The sequence below is a fragment of the Macaca thibetana genome, chromosome 15 (assembly GCF_024542745.1).
Source record: "Macaca thibetana thibetana isolate TM-01 chromosome 15, ASM2454274v1, whole genome shotgun sequence".
Lineage (NCBI taxonomy): Eukaryota > Metazoa > Chordata > Mammalia > Primates > Cercopithecidae > Macaca > Macaca thibetana.
In genome coordinates this window covers 30,822,538-30,842,426 of record NC_065592.1, presented here as the reverse complement: position 1 = coordinate 30,842,426, position 19,889 = coordinate 30,822,538, and the positions used below count along the sequence as shown (strand labels likewise).

Below are 19,889 nucleotides of genomic sequence, written 5' to 3'. Positions count from 1 at the left end.
TTCTAATGATTATATATTAAAATAATAGTATTTGGGGTATACTGGATTAAATAAAGTATCACTGAAAAACTAAAACAGGTAAAATTTGTTTGAGTATAAGTACTAGAAAATTTAACATTACCTTATGTGGCTTGCATTACACTTCTCCCGCACAGAGCTGGTCTAGAGGATGAGATGTCCATGACAACAGACTGAGGATGGAATACTGATGCACCAGAGAGGTAGGCAGGTTCTGCCATGGAGACTAACCATCAACTCACACTGACTTTAGTGACCTGAGGCTTAAGGGTTTTGCTGTTTTAAAATTTCCATGAATGAAATCCCGCTGTGAATATAATCCTATCTAGTTGATGAGTCGATAAAAGCACTTTATTAGTTTACAACATAAAACCTTAGCTAAAATAACTTACCTTTACAAACCAAGAGTGATACAGTCTGTCCCAAAGTTCTAGTACTTGCTTTTCAATTACAGCAGTATTGTTCACCTTATCTCCTAGAATTTTATGGAGCTAGAAAAAAACACAGATACGACCTGGTACAATATTTCAGGCAACAATAGAGTAAATTTAATATATGCTGCGTATTTACATTTGTTTCAAATCAAACAAAAATGTTCCAGACTATTTATCTCTAGCCACATTATGTTCTTTCCTTAAACTCTACTCCTGACTATTCCCAGTAAATTTCCTTTCTCATCTTTTTGCTTCTATCTTGTTTGCTCTATTCTCAGGTCTCTAAGAGAGCTACCTCACGCTATCAGAGAATGATGCAAATGAAGCCATGATTGCTGACTTATCTGATCTTACCTGTCTAGAGAAAAATCTTTCCCCTGTAATCCCAGTGCTCTTCCATTATACATATGTCTCATGTTACATTTATCTCTATTATTAAGAATTACCACAGAACTTTAAGTAAAATTTTAGGACACTGGCTATAAACACAAATCCTTCCCTCCATTTGCATGCTGAGAGATGTGCAGTCTCATTTACAATTGATCAGACTGGCCTCGGGTTTGTGGAAATCAAGTACACTGAGACGACGTAACTTAGAGGAAGGCTATCATTGTAAGATGTTATCCCACTTAGTTATTATTAAAACCATATTATAATATAAAAAACAATTTTTACACTTTCAGAGGCTGAGGTGGGCAGATCACTTGAACCCAGGAGTTTGAGACCAGCCTGAGTAACATGGTGAAATCCCATCTCTACAAAAAATACAAAAAGATTACCAGGTGTGGTGGTGTGTGCCTGCAGTCCTAGTTACTTGGGAGACTGAGGTGAGAGGATCACCTGAGTCCAGGAGGTTGAGGCTGCACTGACCCGTGATCATGCCAATGCACTCCAGCCTGAGTAATAGAGTAAGATCTGGTCTCAGGAAAAAAAAAAAAAAATTCCTAAAAGAAAGTTGTAGGCCCACTTCCTTAATACAATTGTTTCCATTTTTCTATTTCCTCTGCAACTTTCTGCCTGTTTACATAGAGACAATTTAGAATTCTATATTTTCTACTGCATTATAAACATTTAATCTTCAGCCATCACTAACCTTCATCTTCAATACTTTTCTATTAGTTCATTATGTTCTGGTATTAGCTAATCATTACCCACTCTAAGGATATATAATTAAATCTTTTTTCTTTTTTTTCTTTTCTTTTTTTTTTATTTTGAGATGAAGTCTTGCTCTGTCACCCAGGCTGAAGTGCAGTGGTGCAATCTTGGCTCTCATTGCAACCTCTGCCTCCCAGGTTTGAGCAATTCTCCTGTCTCAGTCTCCTGAGTAGCTGGGATTACAGGTGTGCACCACTACACGCAGCTAATTTTTGTATTTTTAGTAGAGACAGAGTTTCACCATGTTGGCCAGGCTGGTTTTGAACTCCTGACCTCAAGTGATCTGCCCACCTCAAACTCCACAAGTGCTGGGATTACAGGCGTGAGCCACTGTGCTGAGCCATGAATCCTAATTTTTAATGTCATGAGTAACACTGCAATGAAAATCCTTTTACACAGTTTTTAAGGATATCTATGGATGCTCATTGCAGGGTTACTTGTGACATAAATAAATGTACTGGAACCAAAGAAAATGAGTTTTGTTTTTTTTTTTTTTGAAACAGGGTTTTACTCTGTCATCCAGGCTGGAGTACAGTGGCATGTTCACGGTTCATTGAAGCCTGGACCTCCCGGGCTCAAGCGATCCTGCCACCTCAGAGACCCGAGTAGCTGGGATCACAGGCGCATGACACCACACGCAGCTAATTTTCTTATTTTTTTGTAGAGACAAGGTCTCACTATGTTGCTCAAGCTGGTCTGGGATCAAGTGATCCTCCTGCCTCGGTCTCCCAAAGTGATGGGATTACAGGCATAAGTCACCACACCCAGCCGACAATGAGCATTTTAATGGCTCTTGCTACGCACTGGTAAACTGACTTCTATAATAAGAAATATACCAATTAATGCTTTTCAAATTTACAGAAATGACCCAATTTCCTCAAAGCCTTATGAACTAACTGGACAATTTTTAGGGAGTTTAACAGGTATGAAATGTAGCCATTATTTATTATTTTCTTATTTAGTAACGAAAGGAGTGACCATTTTCCCGTGTTAGTTTACAACATCTATTTCCTTACTTTTTGTCTGTTTGATTCTGGCCTTACAGATATGTGAACCAGTTACTAGACATATTCAATGCAAACATATCTGTTCAATTTGTTCCTTTATATTTGATTTATTCATAAACTGAAAACAAAATACTCAATATAATAAAGCCATTTGGCCAGGCATCGTGGCTCATGCCTTGTAATCATAGCACTTTGGGAGGCCATGGTCGAAGGATTATGTAAGCACAGGAGTTTGAGACCAGCCTGGGCAACATGGTGAAACCACGTCTCTATAAAAAATAGAAAAATTGGCTGGGCATGGTGGTGCATGCCTGTAGTTCCAGCTACTCAGGAGGCTAAAGTGGTAGGACCACTTGAGCCTAGGAGGTGGGGGTTGCAGTGAGCTGAGATCGCGCCACTGCACTCGCCTGGGAACAAATCTTGCCGATTCTTACATAATCCTAATTACTTCAGTATACTAAAAGTGCAACTTACCTTTATTCCTACAGGCAATACTAGGGAGGGAAAGAATATTCCAAATCCATATTGTGGAACCTAATCCTTAACTGTGTTGTCTTTTCCTCTATCACTCATTTCCCCTTCACAAAGCTCCCTCCACTTCAGTCAAGATCATTTCCTCAAGCACACTCCTGTCTCAGCATCTCAATCATCTCTTCAAGCACACTCCTGTCTCTGCATCTTGGCTCACACAAATACCCTTCTTAAAAGCCACTCTTTCTTGATCTGTCATTACTTCAAGGTTTATCTCAAGTGCCACATCAAAGCACTTAATCCAGTTCTGGGCACACACTGCAAGCATGCTACAGTAGACACAAAGGATTTGAAGTTAAGCTTCAGTTTCAAACTAAGCTCTGCAATCTACTACATGACCCCTGGGAACTGACTCGTTTCCTCATCTGCAAAGTAGGCAAAATAATTTATATTGCAGACTTCTTAGAAACAGTAAAAGAAAAAAAAAATTAAATGAAAATAACTGGAAACTGCCAAAGATAGTTATAAGCAGATAATAAGATTTAACATGCATGAATACCTTTTTCTCTACAAAGCCTTATTTGACTACCCAAACCAAGTGATCATTCTGTCCTAACTCACAAGTAATGAATCAGATCTATCTTGAAAAAGTACACGATCAACCTCTCAGATTATTCAGGCCACTACCCCTATTTAATGTGATCTTTCAAAAGATTTAATTGTATGTTGCTTACCTGTTTATTTAAGCCTATTTACTGCTGCGAATAGCATTTCTATTTATGTTTTATCAAAGCAAGAAGCTATCACCAGTAAAGACCCTGAAAAGAGAAAGCTACAAAGAAAGGTTCTTCCCTTACCTTGTGAGTTATCCATTCTCGTCCATACTGATACACATTGTTAGCCGCAGAATTCAGGGCTCTTTGGACTACCTGAGCCTCAGGAAGCCAACTAATGTAAAACAAAGAAAGAAAAGAATGAAAAAAGTACACTTTCTGTGTAGTGTACCAGTAATGCTTTGAACTGGATATGCTTAATCCATAACAGACAGACTGTTGATCATTCATCAATACACAGATACTGAAGCATCATGAGCAGGACTGCCAGACTTAACTGGCCTAAGTCTAACATTCAGGAAGTCCTTTCAATCTTTCCTTAGTTTTATTTATTTTATTTTATTTTATTATTTTATTTTGGAGACGGAGTTTCACTCTTGTTGCCCAGGCTGGAATGCAATGGCACGATTTCGGCTCAGTGCAACCCTGCAACTTCCACCTCCTGGGTTCAAGTGATTCTCCTGCCTCAGCCTCCCAAGTAGCTGAGATTATAGGCATGTCACCACAACTGGCTAATTTTGTATTTTAGTAGAGATAGGGTTTCACCATGTTAGTCAGGCTGGTCTCAAACTCCTGACCTCAAGTGATCCACCTGCCTCAGCCTCCCAAAGTGTTGGGATTACAGGCGTGACCCACGGCACCCGGCCTCAATGTTTCCTTAGTTTTTAGACTCACTTTCCCCACAACCTCCCTTTCATTCTACTCTGCCTGGTTTCTCTGTTCACATGTCCTGAGTCATCCGCCTTATTCGGCACCAAAGAAAGTGGTTCTGGGAGACTGGGATATTCAACATCCGGGACAGGGTTCTCAAAGTGTGGTCCACAAATCAGCAGCATCAAAACTTTTTGGAAACCTGTCAGAAATGAAAAATTTGGGGCCCAAACCCAGATCTACTGAAAAAGGAACACGACTGGGGCCCAGCAATCTGTACCTTAACAAGCCCTGTAGATGATACTGAAGCATGCTACAGTTTGAGAATCACTCATCTAAGGAAGTGAAGAAATAAGAAAGAATGAAGGAAATGAAGACAGTGAATCATTATCCTCAACTTGGTTATCTGCTGAAGATCTTTTAAAGATAGAATTCCTGAACAGAGTTCCAACTATGTAAGGAATCATAGTCCACAAGCTTTACTTGCTGTGCAGTGAGAGGTGGCCTCCTCACTCTCCTGTTGACTAAGCAGGCTGCACCATATACTTTAATCAAGAATCCTTTACACAACCATAGTGTTTCCACAAGAGAAAACATGTTCACGTATTCTCAAAATTGTTCCTTTTAATAATATATGCTGGAGGCTGGGCGCGGTGGCTCAAGCCTGTAATCCCAGCACTTTGGGAGGCCGAGACGGGCGGATCACGAGGTCAGGAGATCGAGACCATCCTGGCGAACACGGTGAAACCCCGTCTCTACTAAAGAAATACAAAAAAAAACTAGCCGGGCGAGGTGGCGGGCGCCTGTAGTCCCAGCTACTCTGGAGGCTGAGGCAGGAGAATGGCGTGAACCCGGGAGGCGGAGCTTGCAGTGAGCTGAGATCCGGCCACTGCACTCCAGCCTGGGCTACAGAGCGAGACTCCATCTCAAAAAATAATAATAATAATAATAATATATGCTGGAGATGCTGACATTCACAAATTTAACAGTCCTCATTTCAACTATTCCAAAGTGAAGCCAAAAGGTGAAGGCAAGAAGAAGCTAGTCATTTACTTTCCTGAGGCCCCAAAATGACACATCCTACAACTCTAACATAAAAGGGTCAATTAGGTAAAGTCAAATGTGCAACATCCTCAACTCACTGCAGCTGTATGTGTTGTGTATGAGCAAGATGGTCATAAAGAGAAAGTCAGTTGCCACTGACAGCCACAAAGTCTGGGTGCCTAGGAAAGTGGTCTTTAACTAGAAAAAATAAGAGATCTTTGAATGAATTAAAAAGTAGACTATTAAATTAGTAGGTTTGAATCGTAAGTATTAACCAGTTTGCCCCACACTCCAAATAAAGTATCTGTGAAACTTCTTGGCAAATTCCTCAGTCCATTCAAATATTTCTCAGCAAGGTCAGCACGCTGGTTCATGCCTGTAATCCCAGCACTTTTAGAGGCCAAGGCGGGCGGATCACTTGAGGCCAGGAGTTCAAGACCAGCCTGGCCAACAAGGCAAAAAATACAAAAATACTAAAAAATACAAAAATTAGCTGGGCGTGGTTGCACACAACTGTAGTCCCAGCTACTCAGGAGCCTGAGGCACAGGAATCACTTGAGCCCAGGAGGGAGAGGTTGCAGTGAGCCAAGATCATGCCACTACCCTCCAGCCTGGGCAAAAGGTCAAGACTGTCTCAAAAAAAAATTTCTCAGCAAGTCAAAATTTCAAAATTTTAGACACAAATATAATAATGTACAGTATAAGGACATAAACAGGAAATCTGGATCACTAAACTGAAATGTGATTTGGGAGAAATTAGGTAGCTTTTAAATTACTCCTTTATAAATTCATCAGTGGCTTGAAGGGATTGCTAAATATTTTCAATTATATGGTAACTCATAATTGATGTGATATTGATATACTGGTATTATATTGATATTATATATTATACTGATAACACTATCCTGTAGTGTTATTTACAAGTGTGAAGATGGGCAGGGCGCAGTGGCTCACGCCTGTAATCCCAACACTTTTGAGAGGCTAAGGCAGGTGGATCACCTGAGGTCAGTAGTTCGTGACTAGCCTGGCCAACACAGTGAAACCCCATCTCTACTAAAAATGAAAAAATTAGCCAGGTGTGGTGGTGTGCGCCTGTAGTCCCAGCTACTTGGGAGGCTAAGGCAGGACAATCGCTTGAACCCGGGAGGCAGAGATTGCAGTGAGCCAAGATCATGCCATTGCATTCCAGCCTGGATGGCACGGCAAGACTCCATCTCAAAAAAAAAAAAAAAAAAAAAGTGTGAAGATTCATAGAGGTATCTGGACAGATTCTTAATGATTCACATACATCTACTGGGCCTGGGAAAATGTCTTACTGGCCACTATGAAAACACTTTCCCAATGTACTCACACAGGTTTCCTAAGAGCAACAAATGAGAGGAGCTGTTCTGGGGACAAGGTAGAGGCACTGGCTCAGTCCCAGCCTCCCTCAGGAGACATGGGGCCAGAAACACAGGAGCCGCCTTAGCTGGGTTGTACTCTGGCCTTACACACCTACAGGCCCTGAAATGAGCTCCTTCCTTGGAGATTCACTGCCTCAGCCTATCGCTAACTCCCCTACTCACTCAAGAGGGATTCCTCAGCAGAAACCAATGCCCTACAGTTTAGACTGGTCTGCCCTCACCTTCCTGGGTAAAGGTTAATCTCTATCACCTACGACCTACCCAGAGAACAACCCTGATTAAAAACAACTTAGTTTAGCCTACTGGGTTTCTCCCAAGTAAGCGAAGGGATAAGTGCAACTGAGAACCATTTCAGTACCATCTCCTAATGAGGGTCCTGAGACGCATGAATCAGGCTTGAGACAAGCCAGGAGAAAGCAGAAAATGAGCTCTCAACTAACAGAACTGCCAAAGACAAGAATCAGGATGTGCATCAACCTCATTTTCTTTAGAGCTCCACTAAGATGATCCTAATCTGTCTAATTTACCCACCAGCTTACGAGGCACATCCAGCAGAAGTCAAGGGACTACATGGGCCATATAAAACCACACCAAGTTGGAAGAAAGTACATCTGGACTTATTCTTAACTGTATCTTCTCCACTAGGAGTATCCACATGAATCCCCCACAAGGTCAACTACCCTCCTCCTGACAGAATCCACTGAGTACTGAGAGTTGGAGGAAACCATTATCATTATTTCATGCCAATCCCTACTATTTCCAATCCCATTCCCACTTATCTGCTGCAAAAGAATCAGACCTTCCATGAATCATCAAAGTCTAAGCAGCTTTAAAAAGCCTTCCTTTTGGGAGGTCGAGGCGGGTGGATCACTTGAGGTCAGGAGTTCAACACTAGCCTGGCCAACATGTAAAACCCTGTCTCTTACTAAAAACACAAAAATTAGCTGGGCGTGGTGGTGCATGTGTGACTGTTGCGTGCGTGACTGTAATACTGGCTACTTAGGAGGCACAAGAATCGCTTGAACCCAGGAGGTGAAGGTTGCATTGAGCCAAGATCACACCACTGCACTCCAACCTGGGTAAGAGTGAGACTTTGTGTCAAAACAAAAACAAAAACAAAAAAACTTCCTAAATGGAACATTACTCAGCAATAAAAAGGAACAAACTTGATATATACAACATCTTGGATGAGCTTCAAGAGAATTATGCTAAGCAACAAAAAGCCAACCTCAAAAGACTGCATACTCCATGAATGGATTTACGTATTACTCTCAAAATGATTTTATAGCTATGGAGAACTGATTAGCGGTTGCTAAGAGTTACAGAAATCTTGAAGGAGAGGGTAGAGGGTGGGTGTGGCTGTTAAGGGGAAGAAGCCTGCAATGGAACAGTTCTGTACTGTGTTGGTAGCTGACATGAAGCTACACATATGATGAAATCTGAAGTGTATTATAGCAATGCCAATTTCCCGGTTTTATTGTACTACAGTTATGCAAGATGACAACACTGGAGGAGGTGGGGTGAAGAGTATATGGGTCTTCCCTGTATATGTCTTTGCAACTCCCTGTGAATCTATAATCATGATCTCAAAATTTCAATACAAAAAAAAACCTTTCTTCCACTATCTGATCTGGGGCTGCTCAGATCGTGTGCCTTTGCTACAGTTGCAGAGAGAATGCTACTACTATTCAAAACCAGTACAGAAGGGCTCTGCATTTACTTCCAGTACAGAAGAATGACCCAAAGAAAAGGAGCCCTCTGGATGTAAAGGCTGAGGCTGAGTCCTAGAGGACAACACTTGGAAGGTCTATCATCCCATGAAAGGCTCTATCCACTTGCCTAGATCCAAGATGGCTCCTTCCTAAAATCCCATACCTGATACATGTTGGTTCCTCTTTTTTCCCATCCTCCTTTTAAAATGTATTATATCCAAAGAGCCAGAGGACAGAAGACCTCACTTCTTACTTCAAAGACATATGGCCCCTAATTTCCCACCTTCCCCACTCCACTGAACTCACAGTGTTTATATCCATACCCACTCTGACCTGCTTTCCCCAGCTGTTCCATTCATGCCATGGATTCATCTCATGCTTCATCCTCAGAGAAACGCACTAAGAATTATCTCTCTCCTAATATTACAATCCCTTCCACTCTACCAGTTCTTTCCCTGGAGCATATAAAGAAGGCTTCTCCATCTTAAAAAATTAAACAAAACTGCTCTATACCTCCCTCCCAGCTACGTTCCATAGGCAAACTTGGGAAAGAGAAGTCTATACCTGCTTTCTCTACTTCCTTGTTCCCAACAATTTCTCAACACACTGTGATCTAATGGGCTTCTGCTACACCAATTAAATGAACTGCTCTTGCAGTTGCTAAATCCAATTTCACTCTTACAAATTTCTGCAGCAATTTGACATTGCTGACCACTACTACTTTCTCAAAATGTTCTCTTTCCTTGGTTTTCCTCTTACCTTTCTCATAGCCCATTCTCATTTTCCTTTGTCAACCTATTGTTTTTTGTTCACCCTTAAAGGCTTAAGATACCCACAGGGCGCACCTCCAGACATCCTCTCCGTACCTTATATACATTCTTTCTTTATGCTGATGCTTCTCAAAACTCAAGATCCAACCCAGACCTCTCGTCTGATTCCTGGACTTACACAGCAACTGCCCATTTTTTAACTTCACCCCATCTCTCCTGAACCTCATACCTATAGAGTCAACAGCCTACTGGATGCCTCTACTTACAACAGTCACCTCAAACTCAACAGGTAAACAGGTGAATTAGTTTCCCTACCAAATCTGCTCTTCTATTTCCTATCTTGGTGAATCTGTCATCATTCAGTAATTTCCAAAGCTAGAAACATCAGTCATGCTAGATTTCTTCCTCTTATATTCAATTAATCACCAACTAACCCCTCAAGACCTTATAAATCTGTCCCTCCTGTTCACCTCCACTGAAACCGTCTATAGTTCAGGGCTTTGTCACTTCTCATCCAGTTTACTCTAGAAGCTTTTGTCTCAAAGGCTCACATCTTGTATACCTTCAATCTTTTCTCCACAAAGCAGCTGAAAAGCCTGTTCTAGAATGAAATCTGATGATTCTACTTCTCTTCTTATATCCTTAATCAATATAATAAACATATCTATCACTCCCCAAAATTTCCTTGCACCTGTATGTATGTCCTCCCTAGAGCTCCACCCCAATCCACAGGCAACCATTAATCTTACTGTCACTACAGATTAGTCTACATTTCCTAGAACTTTAAATAAATGAAATCGTACCATTCGGGTTTTTTGCACAAATTTTTTCACTCAGCACACTTTTTTGTTGTTTTTTTGAGACAGAATCTTACTCTATTGCCCAGGCTAGAGTGCAGTGGCACAATCTTGGCTCACTGCAACCTCCATCTCCCAAGTTCAAATGATTCACGTGTGTCAGCCTCCCAAGTAGCTGGGATTACAGGTGTGTGCCACCACACCCAGTTCATTTTTGTACTTTTAGTAGGGACGGGGTTTCACCACATTGGCCACGCTGGTCTCAAACTCCTGACCTCAGGTAATCAGACCTCCTCGGCCTCCCAAAGTGCTGGGATTACAGGCGTAAGCCACCGCACCCGGCCAGCATATTTATTTTGAGAGTCATCCATGTTGGTATATGTATCATTAGTCCATTTTTTTTTCTAATGCTGAGTAATATTTCACTGGATAAATATACCACAATTTATATTTCAAAAGAAATACACTTCCTTTACGAAGATTCAAATAGGCCAGGTGCAGTCATTCATGCCTGTAATCCCGGCACTTTGGGAGGCTGAGGAGAGAAGATCACTTGAGCCCAGGAGTTCAAGACCAGCCTAGGCAACATGGTGAAACTCCTACAAAAGATATAAAAATTAGCCGAGTATAGTGGCTCATGCCTGTAGCCCCAGCTACTCAGGAGACTCAAGTGGGAGGATTGATTGAGACCAGCAGATCAAGCCTGCAGTGAGACACGACTGCGCCACTGTATTCCAGCCTGGGTGACAGAGCAAGACCCTGTCTCAAAAAAAAATAAAATAAATCAAATATTATTCTAAATCAAGTTCAAGTAATATCCTAGGCAGGTTTTACAGAAAATAATAAAGTAGAGGCAAAGGAAAAAATCAAGTTAAATCTCAACTTATAAGCCTAAAACTGGCAGAATATTTCCTGACTTATGACTGTGTTGAGGTTAATAAAAGGCAGGTCATACAATGTGTCATCAAGTTGTTATGTGGATAACACAGCTCTGCTGAACATCCCCCACAAAAACTGAAAATCCTTCTTCCCGAAGCCAAATTAAACATGTACACAGAGATCCTATAAAACAGAAGTTAGCAAATTTTTCTGTAAAGGACCAGAGAGTAAATATTTTAGGCTCTGCAGAACATATACTCTCTGCCACAGCTTCTCAATTCCTTGAAACCTCAAAACAGCCAGAGAATATATGTAAACGAGTAGACACAGGTGTGTTCCACTAAAACTTTATTTACAAAAGTGTTGGGAAAAAGGCTTGTGGGGTGCCATAAAAATATGGGACAATAAGTTGTGGAAAGCCACAATAGGCTTCTGAGGAGGAAAGCCTGCTAATTGCCATCATGTTCCCATACTCAGAGTGAGACCTGCTCTCTTCTCTGTAAACACTGTGTTCAAGGAGAAAGACACTCCTTTGAAACACTGGAATGTGGACAGACGTGCAGGCTCCTAGTTAAGCCCCACTAGCTACTCTCCAGTAAGTTAAAGATACGCTGTTTGAGCACAAAGGAGATTCATTTAAACTGCTATTGCTATAGATTACACTTATGACGTATTGCCTCCCTTTCACTGTTTCACCCTGAACATCTGCTTCTTAGATCTAAGTGACTAAATAAATAGTCTGGAGACCAGAGCTCACTGCCTTTGCAGCCTCCATTATGCAACTGGCCCCCTGACTCCCACCTTTATGAACTCTTAACCTGTCTCTTCTCATTTCTTTGTCACCACCGGACTTCAGGTATCCTATGGGTGGTGTTGAGGCTGGTCCCCAGCACAAAAGGAGGTGGCTGAATTTGGCCCTGGACCATAGTTCACCTATCCTTCCTCAAAAATAATACAATATGGGAATATGTCAAGAATTATAAAACTGGGCATGGTAGTATACACCTGTAGTCCCAGCTACTCCAGAGGCTAAAGCAGGAGAACTGCTTGAGCCCAGGAGTTCAAGATCAACCTGGACAACATGGTGAGACCTCATTTCTTAAAAATAAATAAATAACAAATTTAAAAATTATACAGAAAGTTGAGGAGTTGCAGTTTCCACGTTATAGTGGAAACTTTCCTTCAGTTGATCGGGAGCAGTGGTTATAAATGACTCTGCCACTGGGGGATTATCATCTCAAGTTCCTTACCCTTTGATCTTGTTTCCTCATGTGTAAAATGGGAATAATCTCTTCAATCTATCTCACACAGTCACTGTGAGGAACAAATGACATAAGATAGATGAAACTGGCCGGGCACAGTGGCTCACGCCTGTAATCCCAGCACTTTGGGAGGCCGAGGTGGGCGGATCATGAGGTCAGGAGATCGAGACCACCTTGGCTAACATGGTGAAACCCCATCTCTACTAAAAATACAAAAAATTAGCCGGGCGTGGTGGCGGGCGCCTATAGTCCCAGCTACTTGGGAGGCTGAGGCAGGAGAATGGCATGAACCCAGGAGGCGGAGCTTGCAGTGAGCCGAGATCGCGCCACTGCACTCCAGCTTGGACAACAGAGCAAGACTCCGTCTCAAAAAAAAAAAAAAAAAAAAAAGATGAAAGTGCTTTGTAAATTATAAACATGCTGTAAACCTCAATTATAAAACATAAAGTATCATTTACCATAAATTGTACCTAAAATCCTGAGCACTTTCCTCCCACCCTCTGTATTATATACCATTCTTCTGCAAAAATGACAATATTTGTCAAAGCTCTGGCAAACCCTATCTTTTATCTTCCAATGCAGCTGCATCAATGAAGGTCATTTCATACAAACAGATGGTGAAATTAGGTTATTCATCTCTCTTCTTTTTCAAAACAATATTCTTACTTTGCCCACTCAGGGTGATTTGCTAGAGTTTCATTAATCAAATTACTTGTGACTTCAATCATGTGTACACTCTCTTGATGTACCTGTATTACGGATAAAGAGAGAAAAGAATCTCAGTAAAAAATAAACCCAATTTAACATTTATTTTTCTACTTTATTATTGGAACAATGCTTTGAGAGCCAAATAAATACACATCTTTGCTTTAATTAATTTAGAAACATGCACCTCAAAGTTACTATACATTATATCTAATGATGCACTCTATGGGAAATAAAAAGTACATGCTAGCTCCCTGTTCAACAAATGACTTAAGAAAAAATACATAGATATGTTCGAATACTTGACACATACATGTGCATACATTTCATTCACATGGATATATTGTATACATGTGTTTGTATATCTATGTAAGCAATACCAGCACTTTGTGAGCTAACAGGTTCGTCATGTAGTGTGAGACAAACAGGCAAATAAGGAACTAAGGGTTTTTTTGGGTTTTTTTTTTTCAGCCCGATTCTCGCTCTGTCATCCAGGCTGGCTGGAGTGCAGTGGCACAATCTCGGCTCACTGCAACCTCCACCTCCCAGATTCAAGCGATTCCCATGCCTCAGCCTCCTCAGTAGCTGGGATTACAGGCACTCGCCACCATGCCTGTCTAATTTTGTATTTTTAGTAGAAACAAGGTTTTGCCATGTTGACCAGGCTGGTCTTGAACTCCTGACCTCAAGCAATCCACCCACCTTGGCCTCCCAAAGTGCTGGGATTACAGGTGTGAACCACCGCACCCAGCTGCAACTAAGTAAGGTTTCTGAGTAAAAAAAGCCAACAGAAGCTGCACCTCTGAATTTACCTTGCCCAATAACCAACAAAATGAGGGGGATAAAATGGGAATTAACCAGTTGAAAAAAATTTTTTTTCACCCAGGACATCCAAACAAGGAAAGAAACATAATCTGATACAATTTGGAACTCAGCCATCAGGTAAAGAAACAAAACATTCTGGAGCACAACAGAGAGCGTAACAGCTCACTTCTAAACTGACCCCATCACCCAGGAGCCACACAGGTGAGCTGACAAATATATTACAACTCACCAGTAACAGGGAGAAAAGAAGCCACATCCTTATCCTTTTCTGATGACAGAGGGAAAGAAAGTGTAATGAGGGAGAAAAGAACAAATCAGAGGAAAGAGATCAAAGTCCCCCACCCATACCCACCCCTCATCTCTGTCCCTTTCTGCAGTGAAAGTTCCACAGAATGCAAGGAATTGAGCGAGACAGTACAAAGATTGACGGTATTTTTCCATGGGCATGGGTATGAGATTAACCAAGTAGCAAAATCACTAGGGCAAGTCACATACCAACCCAGAACAGACCAGAGTCTAGATATCCTAACAAAGATACATAGCCAGCTAAGCCATCAAGTGATACCACTTCCAATTCTATCAGGCCCCAGAAAAGTAGCAAGAACACAGAATACAAACTGTACCAAGAAGGGGAAAAGAAACTGATTTCAGACACAATGAAGAGATAATCAACTCAGATGCAATGCCCAAAATACAGCCAGAATGAATAAGGCCTGATATGTTCTTGTGAGGACTTAGGCTAGCATTTTGTGGGATATGGAAAACGAGATGGCTGTAAACTAGGGGATATAATCTTACTTAGATGTTTAAAGTAAGTTTGGACGCTGTGTTGAAAACACACTAAATGAGGCTAAGGAAAATTCAAGAGAGAACAGGGATAGCTTTGAGCAGGGCAGTAGCGGTACTGAAAAAGAAGTGACTGGATTTGAGAGCTATCTTACATTAACCAACTGTTGGATGTTAAACGGGTTTTACATTCCCGAAATAAACCTCACATAGATACATTTTCCTTTTTACATATTGCAGGATTTAATCTGTTAACGTTTTGTTAAGAATTTTTGTGTCTATTTATAAGGGATATTGGTCTGCAGTTTCCTTTCTGTAAATGCCTTTGACTTTGGTTATCTGGGCAATACTAGCCTCATAAAATGAGCTGGCAAGTGTTACTTCTTTGCTAACTGAACAACATTGTGTAGAACAGGCAGTATTTCTTCACTACATGTTTGATAAAACTCAACAGTGAAACCATCTGGGCCTGAGTGCTTCTTGGTAGGAAGATTTTCAAACACTAATTCAATTTCTTGTCCTCATAGTGGGCTACAATTTTTCTATTTCTTCTTGAGTCTGTTCCATTCCTTCTCTACAAGGAATTTCTCCATTTAATGTTATCAAACTTGTTGGCATAAAGTTGTTCACAATATTCCCTTATCTTTTTAAGATCCGTGAGATATGCAGAGATGTTTCCTCTTTTGTACTTGATATTGGTAATTTGTATCTTCTTTCCTTTTTTCTTCATCAGTCTGGCTAAAAACTTGTCAATTTTATTGGTGTTTTTCAAAGAACCAGCTTTTGAGTTAAAATGTTTACTATTGTTTCTCCATTTCAAATTTCCTTCATCTACACTCGACCCTTATTATTTCCTTCCTTTCATTTACTTTGGATTAATTTGCTATTATTTGCTAGCTTCTGAAGGTGGAAACTTAGGTCACTGATTTTCCTTTTTCAAATATAAGCATTTAATGCCATAAATTTCCAACAAGACACTGCTTCAGCTTCATCCCACAACTTTTGATACACAGCGACTTTTCTTTCATTTTAAAATCTTCTAATTTCCTTCGAAATTTATTCGATTCACAGGTTTAGAAGTATGCTGCTTAATTTCTAAATATTTGGACATTTCCTAAATTTCTATTACTGATTTCTAATTTAATTCTGTGTCAGGAAATGCTTCATTTTTTCTTTTTTTGTTTAAGACAGTGATCTCTCTCTGTCACTCAGCCTGGAGTGCACTGGCACAATCACGGCTCACTGCAGCCTCCACCTCCCAGGCTCAAACAATCTTCCCACCTCAGCCTCCTAAGTAGCTGGGACTACAGGCATGTACCACAATGCCCACCTGATTTTTTAAACGTAAGGGTCTCCTTATGTTGCCCAGGCTGGTCTCAAACTCCTGGGCTCAAGCAATCCTCCTGCCTCAGCCTCTCAGGTAGCTGAGATAACAGGTGTGTACCACTGTGCCTTGCCTAATACTTCCAAATGTATTGAACATACTGTTTATTCTGGTGAGTATCCCATGTTTTCTTGAAAAGAACGTAATTTCGAATTGTTAATTAGGTCAAGTTGACTGACCGCATTTTTTGGTGTGTGTTTTGTTTTTGTTTTTGCTTTCTTTTGAGACAAAATCTTGCCTGTCATCCAGACTGAGGTGCAGTGACACGATCACAGCTCACTGCAGCCTCAACCTCCCGGGATCAAGCAATCCTCCCACCTCAGCCTCTCAAGTAGCTGGGACTATAGGCTTAAGCCACCAAGCCCAACTAATTTTTTCTATTCTTTATAGAGATGGGATTTTGTCACGTTGCCTAGGTTGGTCTTAAAACTCCTGGAGTCAAGGGATCCACCTGCCTCATCTTCCCGAAGTCCTGGGATTACAGGCATAAGCCACCACACCCAGCTGACTCACAGGATTTTAAGGCTTCTAAATATCCTTATAATTTTCTAACTACTTATTCCCTCAATTATTGCAAGGAGTATTGAATCCTGAACTATAATCATAGATTTATTTCTCCTCTTAATTCTGAATGTTTGATTTCATGTATTTTAGAGCTCCGCTGTTAGGACCATATACATTTATAACTGTTATCTTATGGTAATATTAACTCTTATCCATATGAAAAGTCCTTAATTTGCCTCTAGTAGTATTTCTTTTTGACATCTATTTTGTCTGATAATATATAATCAACTGCACGTATTTTCTGTGGACAGTTAACAGTGTATGCTTTTTAATCTTTTTACTATCAACCTTCCTGTGACTTTGAATTTAAAGTGTGTCTCTAACAGATACCAAAAGCAAGTTGGAACTTGCATTTTTTTTTTTTTTTTTTTTTTTTGAGACAGAGTCTCGCTCTGTCACCCAGGCTGGAGTGCAGTGGCCGGATCTTAGCTCACTGCAAGCTCCGCCTCCCAGGTTCCCGCCATTCTCCTGCCTCAGCCTCCTGAGTAGCTGGGACTACAGGAGTAGCTGGGACTACAGGCGCCCGCCACCTCGCCTGGCTAGTTTTTTGTATTTTTTAGTAGAGACAGGGTTTCACCATGTTAGCCAGGATGGTCTCGATCTCCTGACCTCGTGATCCACCCGTCTCGGCCTCCCAAAGTGCTGGGATTACAGGCTTGAGCCACCGCGCCCAGCCGGAACTTGCATTTTATATTCAGTCTGACAATCTCTGCTTTTTGACTGTTTAGTTGCTTCTCATGTAACCTAAGTATTGTCATGACCAGGTTTAGGTCTGCCGTTTTGCTACTTGCTTTCTATTTGTCCCATCTCTATTGGTCCTCTGTTCTTCCTGCACTGCCTTTTGTGTTCAACAAATTTTAGTATACCACTTTAGTTCCCCTAATCCTTAGGTTATTTATTGCCTGCTGTTTAACTTATCTAAATCTTATCTCAGCTTTTATCACAACCTACTTCCAGTTAATACTGACTTATATCCAGGAAAATATTTTAAGAACTTCACACCAGTACAGTTCCACTTTCCAGCCCTCTTCTTTGTGCTATGGTTTTATATATGCATAACTCATCTATATATGTTATAAAGGCCACATGAGTGTTTCTGTTTTTCTTTAAATAGTCATATTTGTTTAAATAAACTAAAAGAAGACAGGAGAAAATATAACCCACATATTTTCCAAGTGCTTTCATTCCTTTCTTTGGATCCAGATTATTTTTGGAGTCATTTATCTTCACCCCGAAGGAACTGTTAGCTTTCCATATAAGTGCAGGTCTGCTATCAAAAAATTCAGTATCTGTTTATCTAGAAATGTTTTCATTTTGCCTTTACTTTGAAAGAACAGTTTCACTGACTATAAAAGTATTGTCTGACAGAGATTTCTCCCTATGACTTTTAATATGTTACTCCAATGTCTTTTAGTCTTTGCTGTTTATTAGGAGAATTAAGTCACTAAATGTATTGTTCCCCTGTTTGTGATGTGTAATTTTTCTCTTGCTTCCTTCCAGATTTTCTTTTTATCTTTGTCTTTCGGCAGTTTGACTATGATGTAGCTAGGTATGGTTTTGTGTTTGCATATGCTTATTCTACTGAAGGTTTGTTGAACTTCTTGGATCTGTTAATGTTTTTCACCAAACATGGGAAATTTTTTAGCAATATCTCTTCAAATAATTTTTTCTACCTTTTTCTCTTCCTCTTCTCATCTTCTAGGATGCCTATTACATGTCTGCTAGAACGTCTGACATTGCCCCACAGGTGTCTGAGGCTCTGCTCATCTCCAGTTGGACCTGACACCAAAAGCACAGGCAACAACCAAAAGCAAAGGCAAAAACTGACAAATGAAGCTACATTAAACCTAAACACATCCGTGCATCGAAGAACACTTCCTTCAAGAAAAGCTGCAGGTTTTGCTGCCCATGTGAGAATGCCACCTGTTTTTACCTGTAAAGAAAAGGTATCTGTTTTTACTAGCTACAGTAGCAGCTTTTCATCAATGAAAGATCTCCTGGTTGCCTACCTGGTCATTTTCTAATGCTTTTAAATGGTGTTTTAAATAATTTCATGCTGTTTTATTCTTGATTTCTGTGGAAAGGAATTACCTGACATCCTCACCCTGCTATTATCCCAGGACATATTAGTAAAGAGGAGCCAAAAAGGATTTTCTGGCAAACTAGATGTGGATACAAAACAAAGACAGTAGTCAAAGATGATCCTGAGACTTTTCATTTGAGCAAGCAGAAAGAATGGAGTTGTCACTGAAGACTATGAGAAGAACAGACAAGCGGAGGAAGGTCTGGAATTCAGTCTCTGACACGTTACATTTGAGATGTCTATTAAACATTCAAGTAGATACTGTCATGAATGTTTCAGAGAATGACAGCTTTCTTGGCCGGGAGAATGAATTAGATAACCAACAAGGTTCCCTCAAAAACTCAGTTTGGATGAATTCTACACCCAGAAAGAAATGGTTCAGTAATACTTGTTATCAAAGTTCAGAGAAGCAAAAGCTCACTGAAGCAGGGGATGAACAAAGAAAAAAGACTTAAAAGATAAAACTGAGATGGCCAGGCAAAAGATGCTACGCAAAGGGACAAAGAAGGAAAAGTAGAATAGAAGTGTAGGAGAGAGGAGAAAGGAAAATGAAAGACCATACTAATGAAAGCTTTCTCTAATGAAGAACTGGAATGTAAGATTACACAGTACCAGGCTTAAGCAAAATATGACAAAAACAAAGCCTCTAAATAAGTCTGCACAGTATATATACAAGACTATACATAATTAATACCCAAGGAACACACAGAAACTATACATAGACTGACACAGAAGTACAAGAAGAGGAGGCTTTCAGAAGCAAATGATAAGATAGCTTGAGGGTGTACTGAAGATGACACTAAGAATAGGCCTTCCAAGCGGAGATGCCACTTAAGAAATAATGCAGTTCTTTAGCAAACTGGTTAATTAGATTATCAATTATAGTTACCAACAGGTCTCTATGGGACTAAAGGAATAAAAAAAAATTTGGATCCATGATTTCACATAAGCTTCACCAATTCCTTGAAAACAACATACCAAAATCTGGGTTGTAGAGTTCGATACGGTTCAGATAAAATAAAGATTAAAATGTACTATAAAAGTGGGAGGAAAAAAACTTGTCAGACTTGATAAGCCTAAAAAAAATAGTAAGAGATATCACTATA

General features: G+C 40.4%; 2 protein-coding genes across 6 annotated transcripts in view; both read right to left on the bottom strand.

The window, feature by feature from the left end:
- Window positions 1–19,889, bottom strand: part of CTNNAL1 (catenin alpha like 1) — a 264,318-nt gene that overhangs the window by 120,665 nt on the left and 123,764 nt on the right. The window lies entirely within an intron of this gene.
- Window positions 1–19,889, bottom strand: part of TMEM245 (transmembrane protein 245) — a 123,725-nt gene that overhangs the window by 62,912 nt on the left and 40,924 nt on the right. For all 5 annotated transcript variants that reach the window (XM_050759549.1, XM_050759548.1, XM_050759547.1 and 2 more), the window contains 3 exons: window positions 13,103–13,185; window positions 3,943–4,033; window positions 411–509 (listed from right to left, as the gene is read on the bottom strand). In XM_050759549.1, the coding sequence (XP_050615506.1) occupies window positions 411–509; window positions 3,943–4,033; window positions 13,103–13,185 (273 nt within the window). The remainder of the gene's footprint in view (window positions 1–410; window positions 510–3,942; window positions 4,034–13,102; window positions 13,186–19,889) is intronic.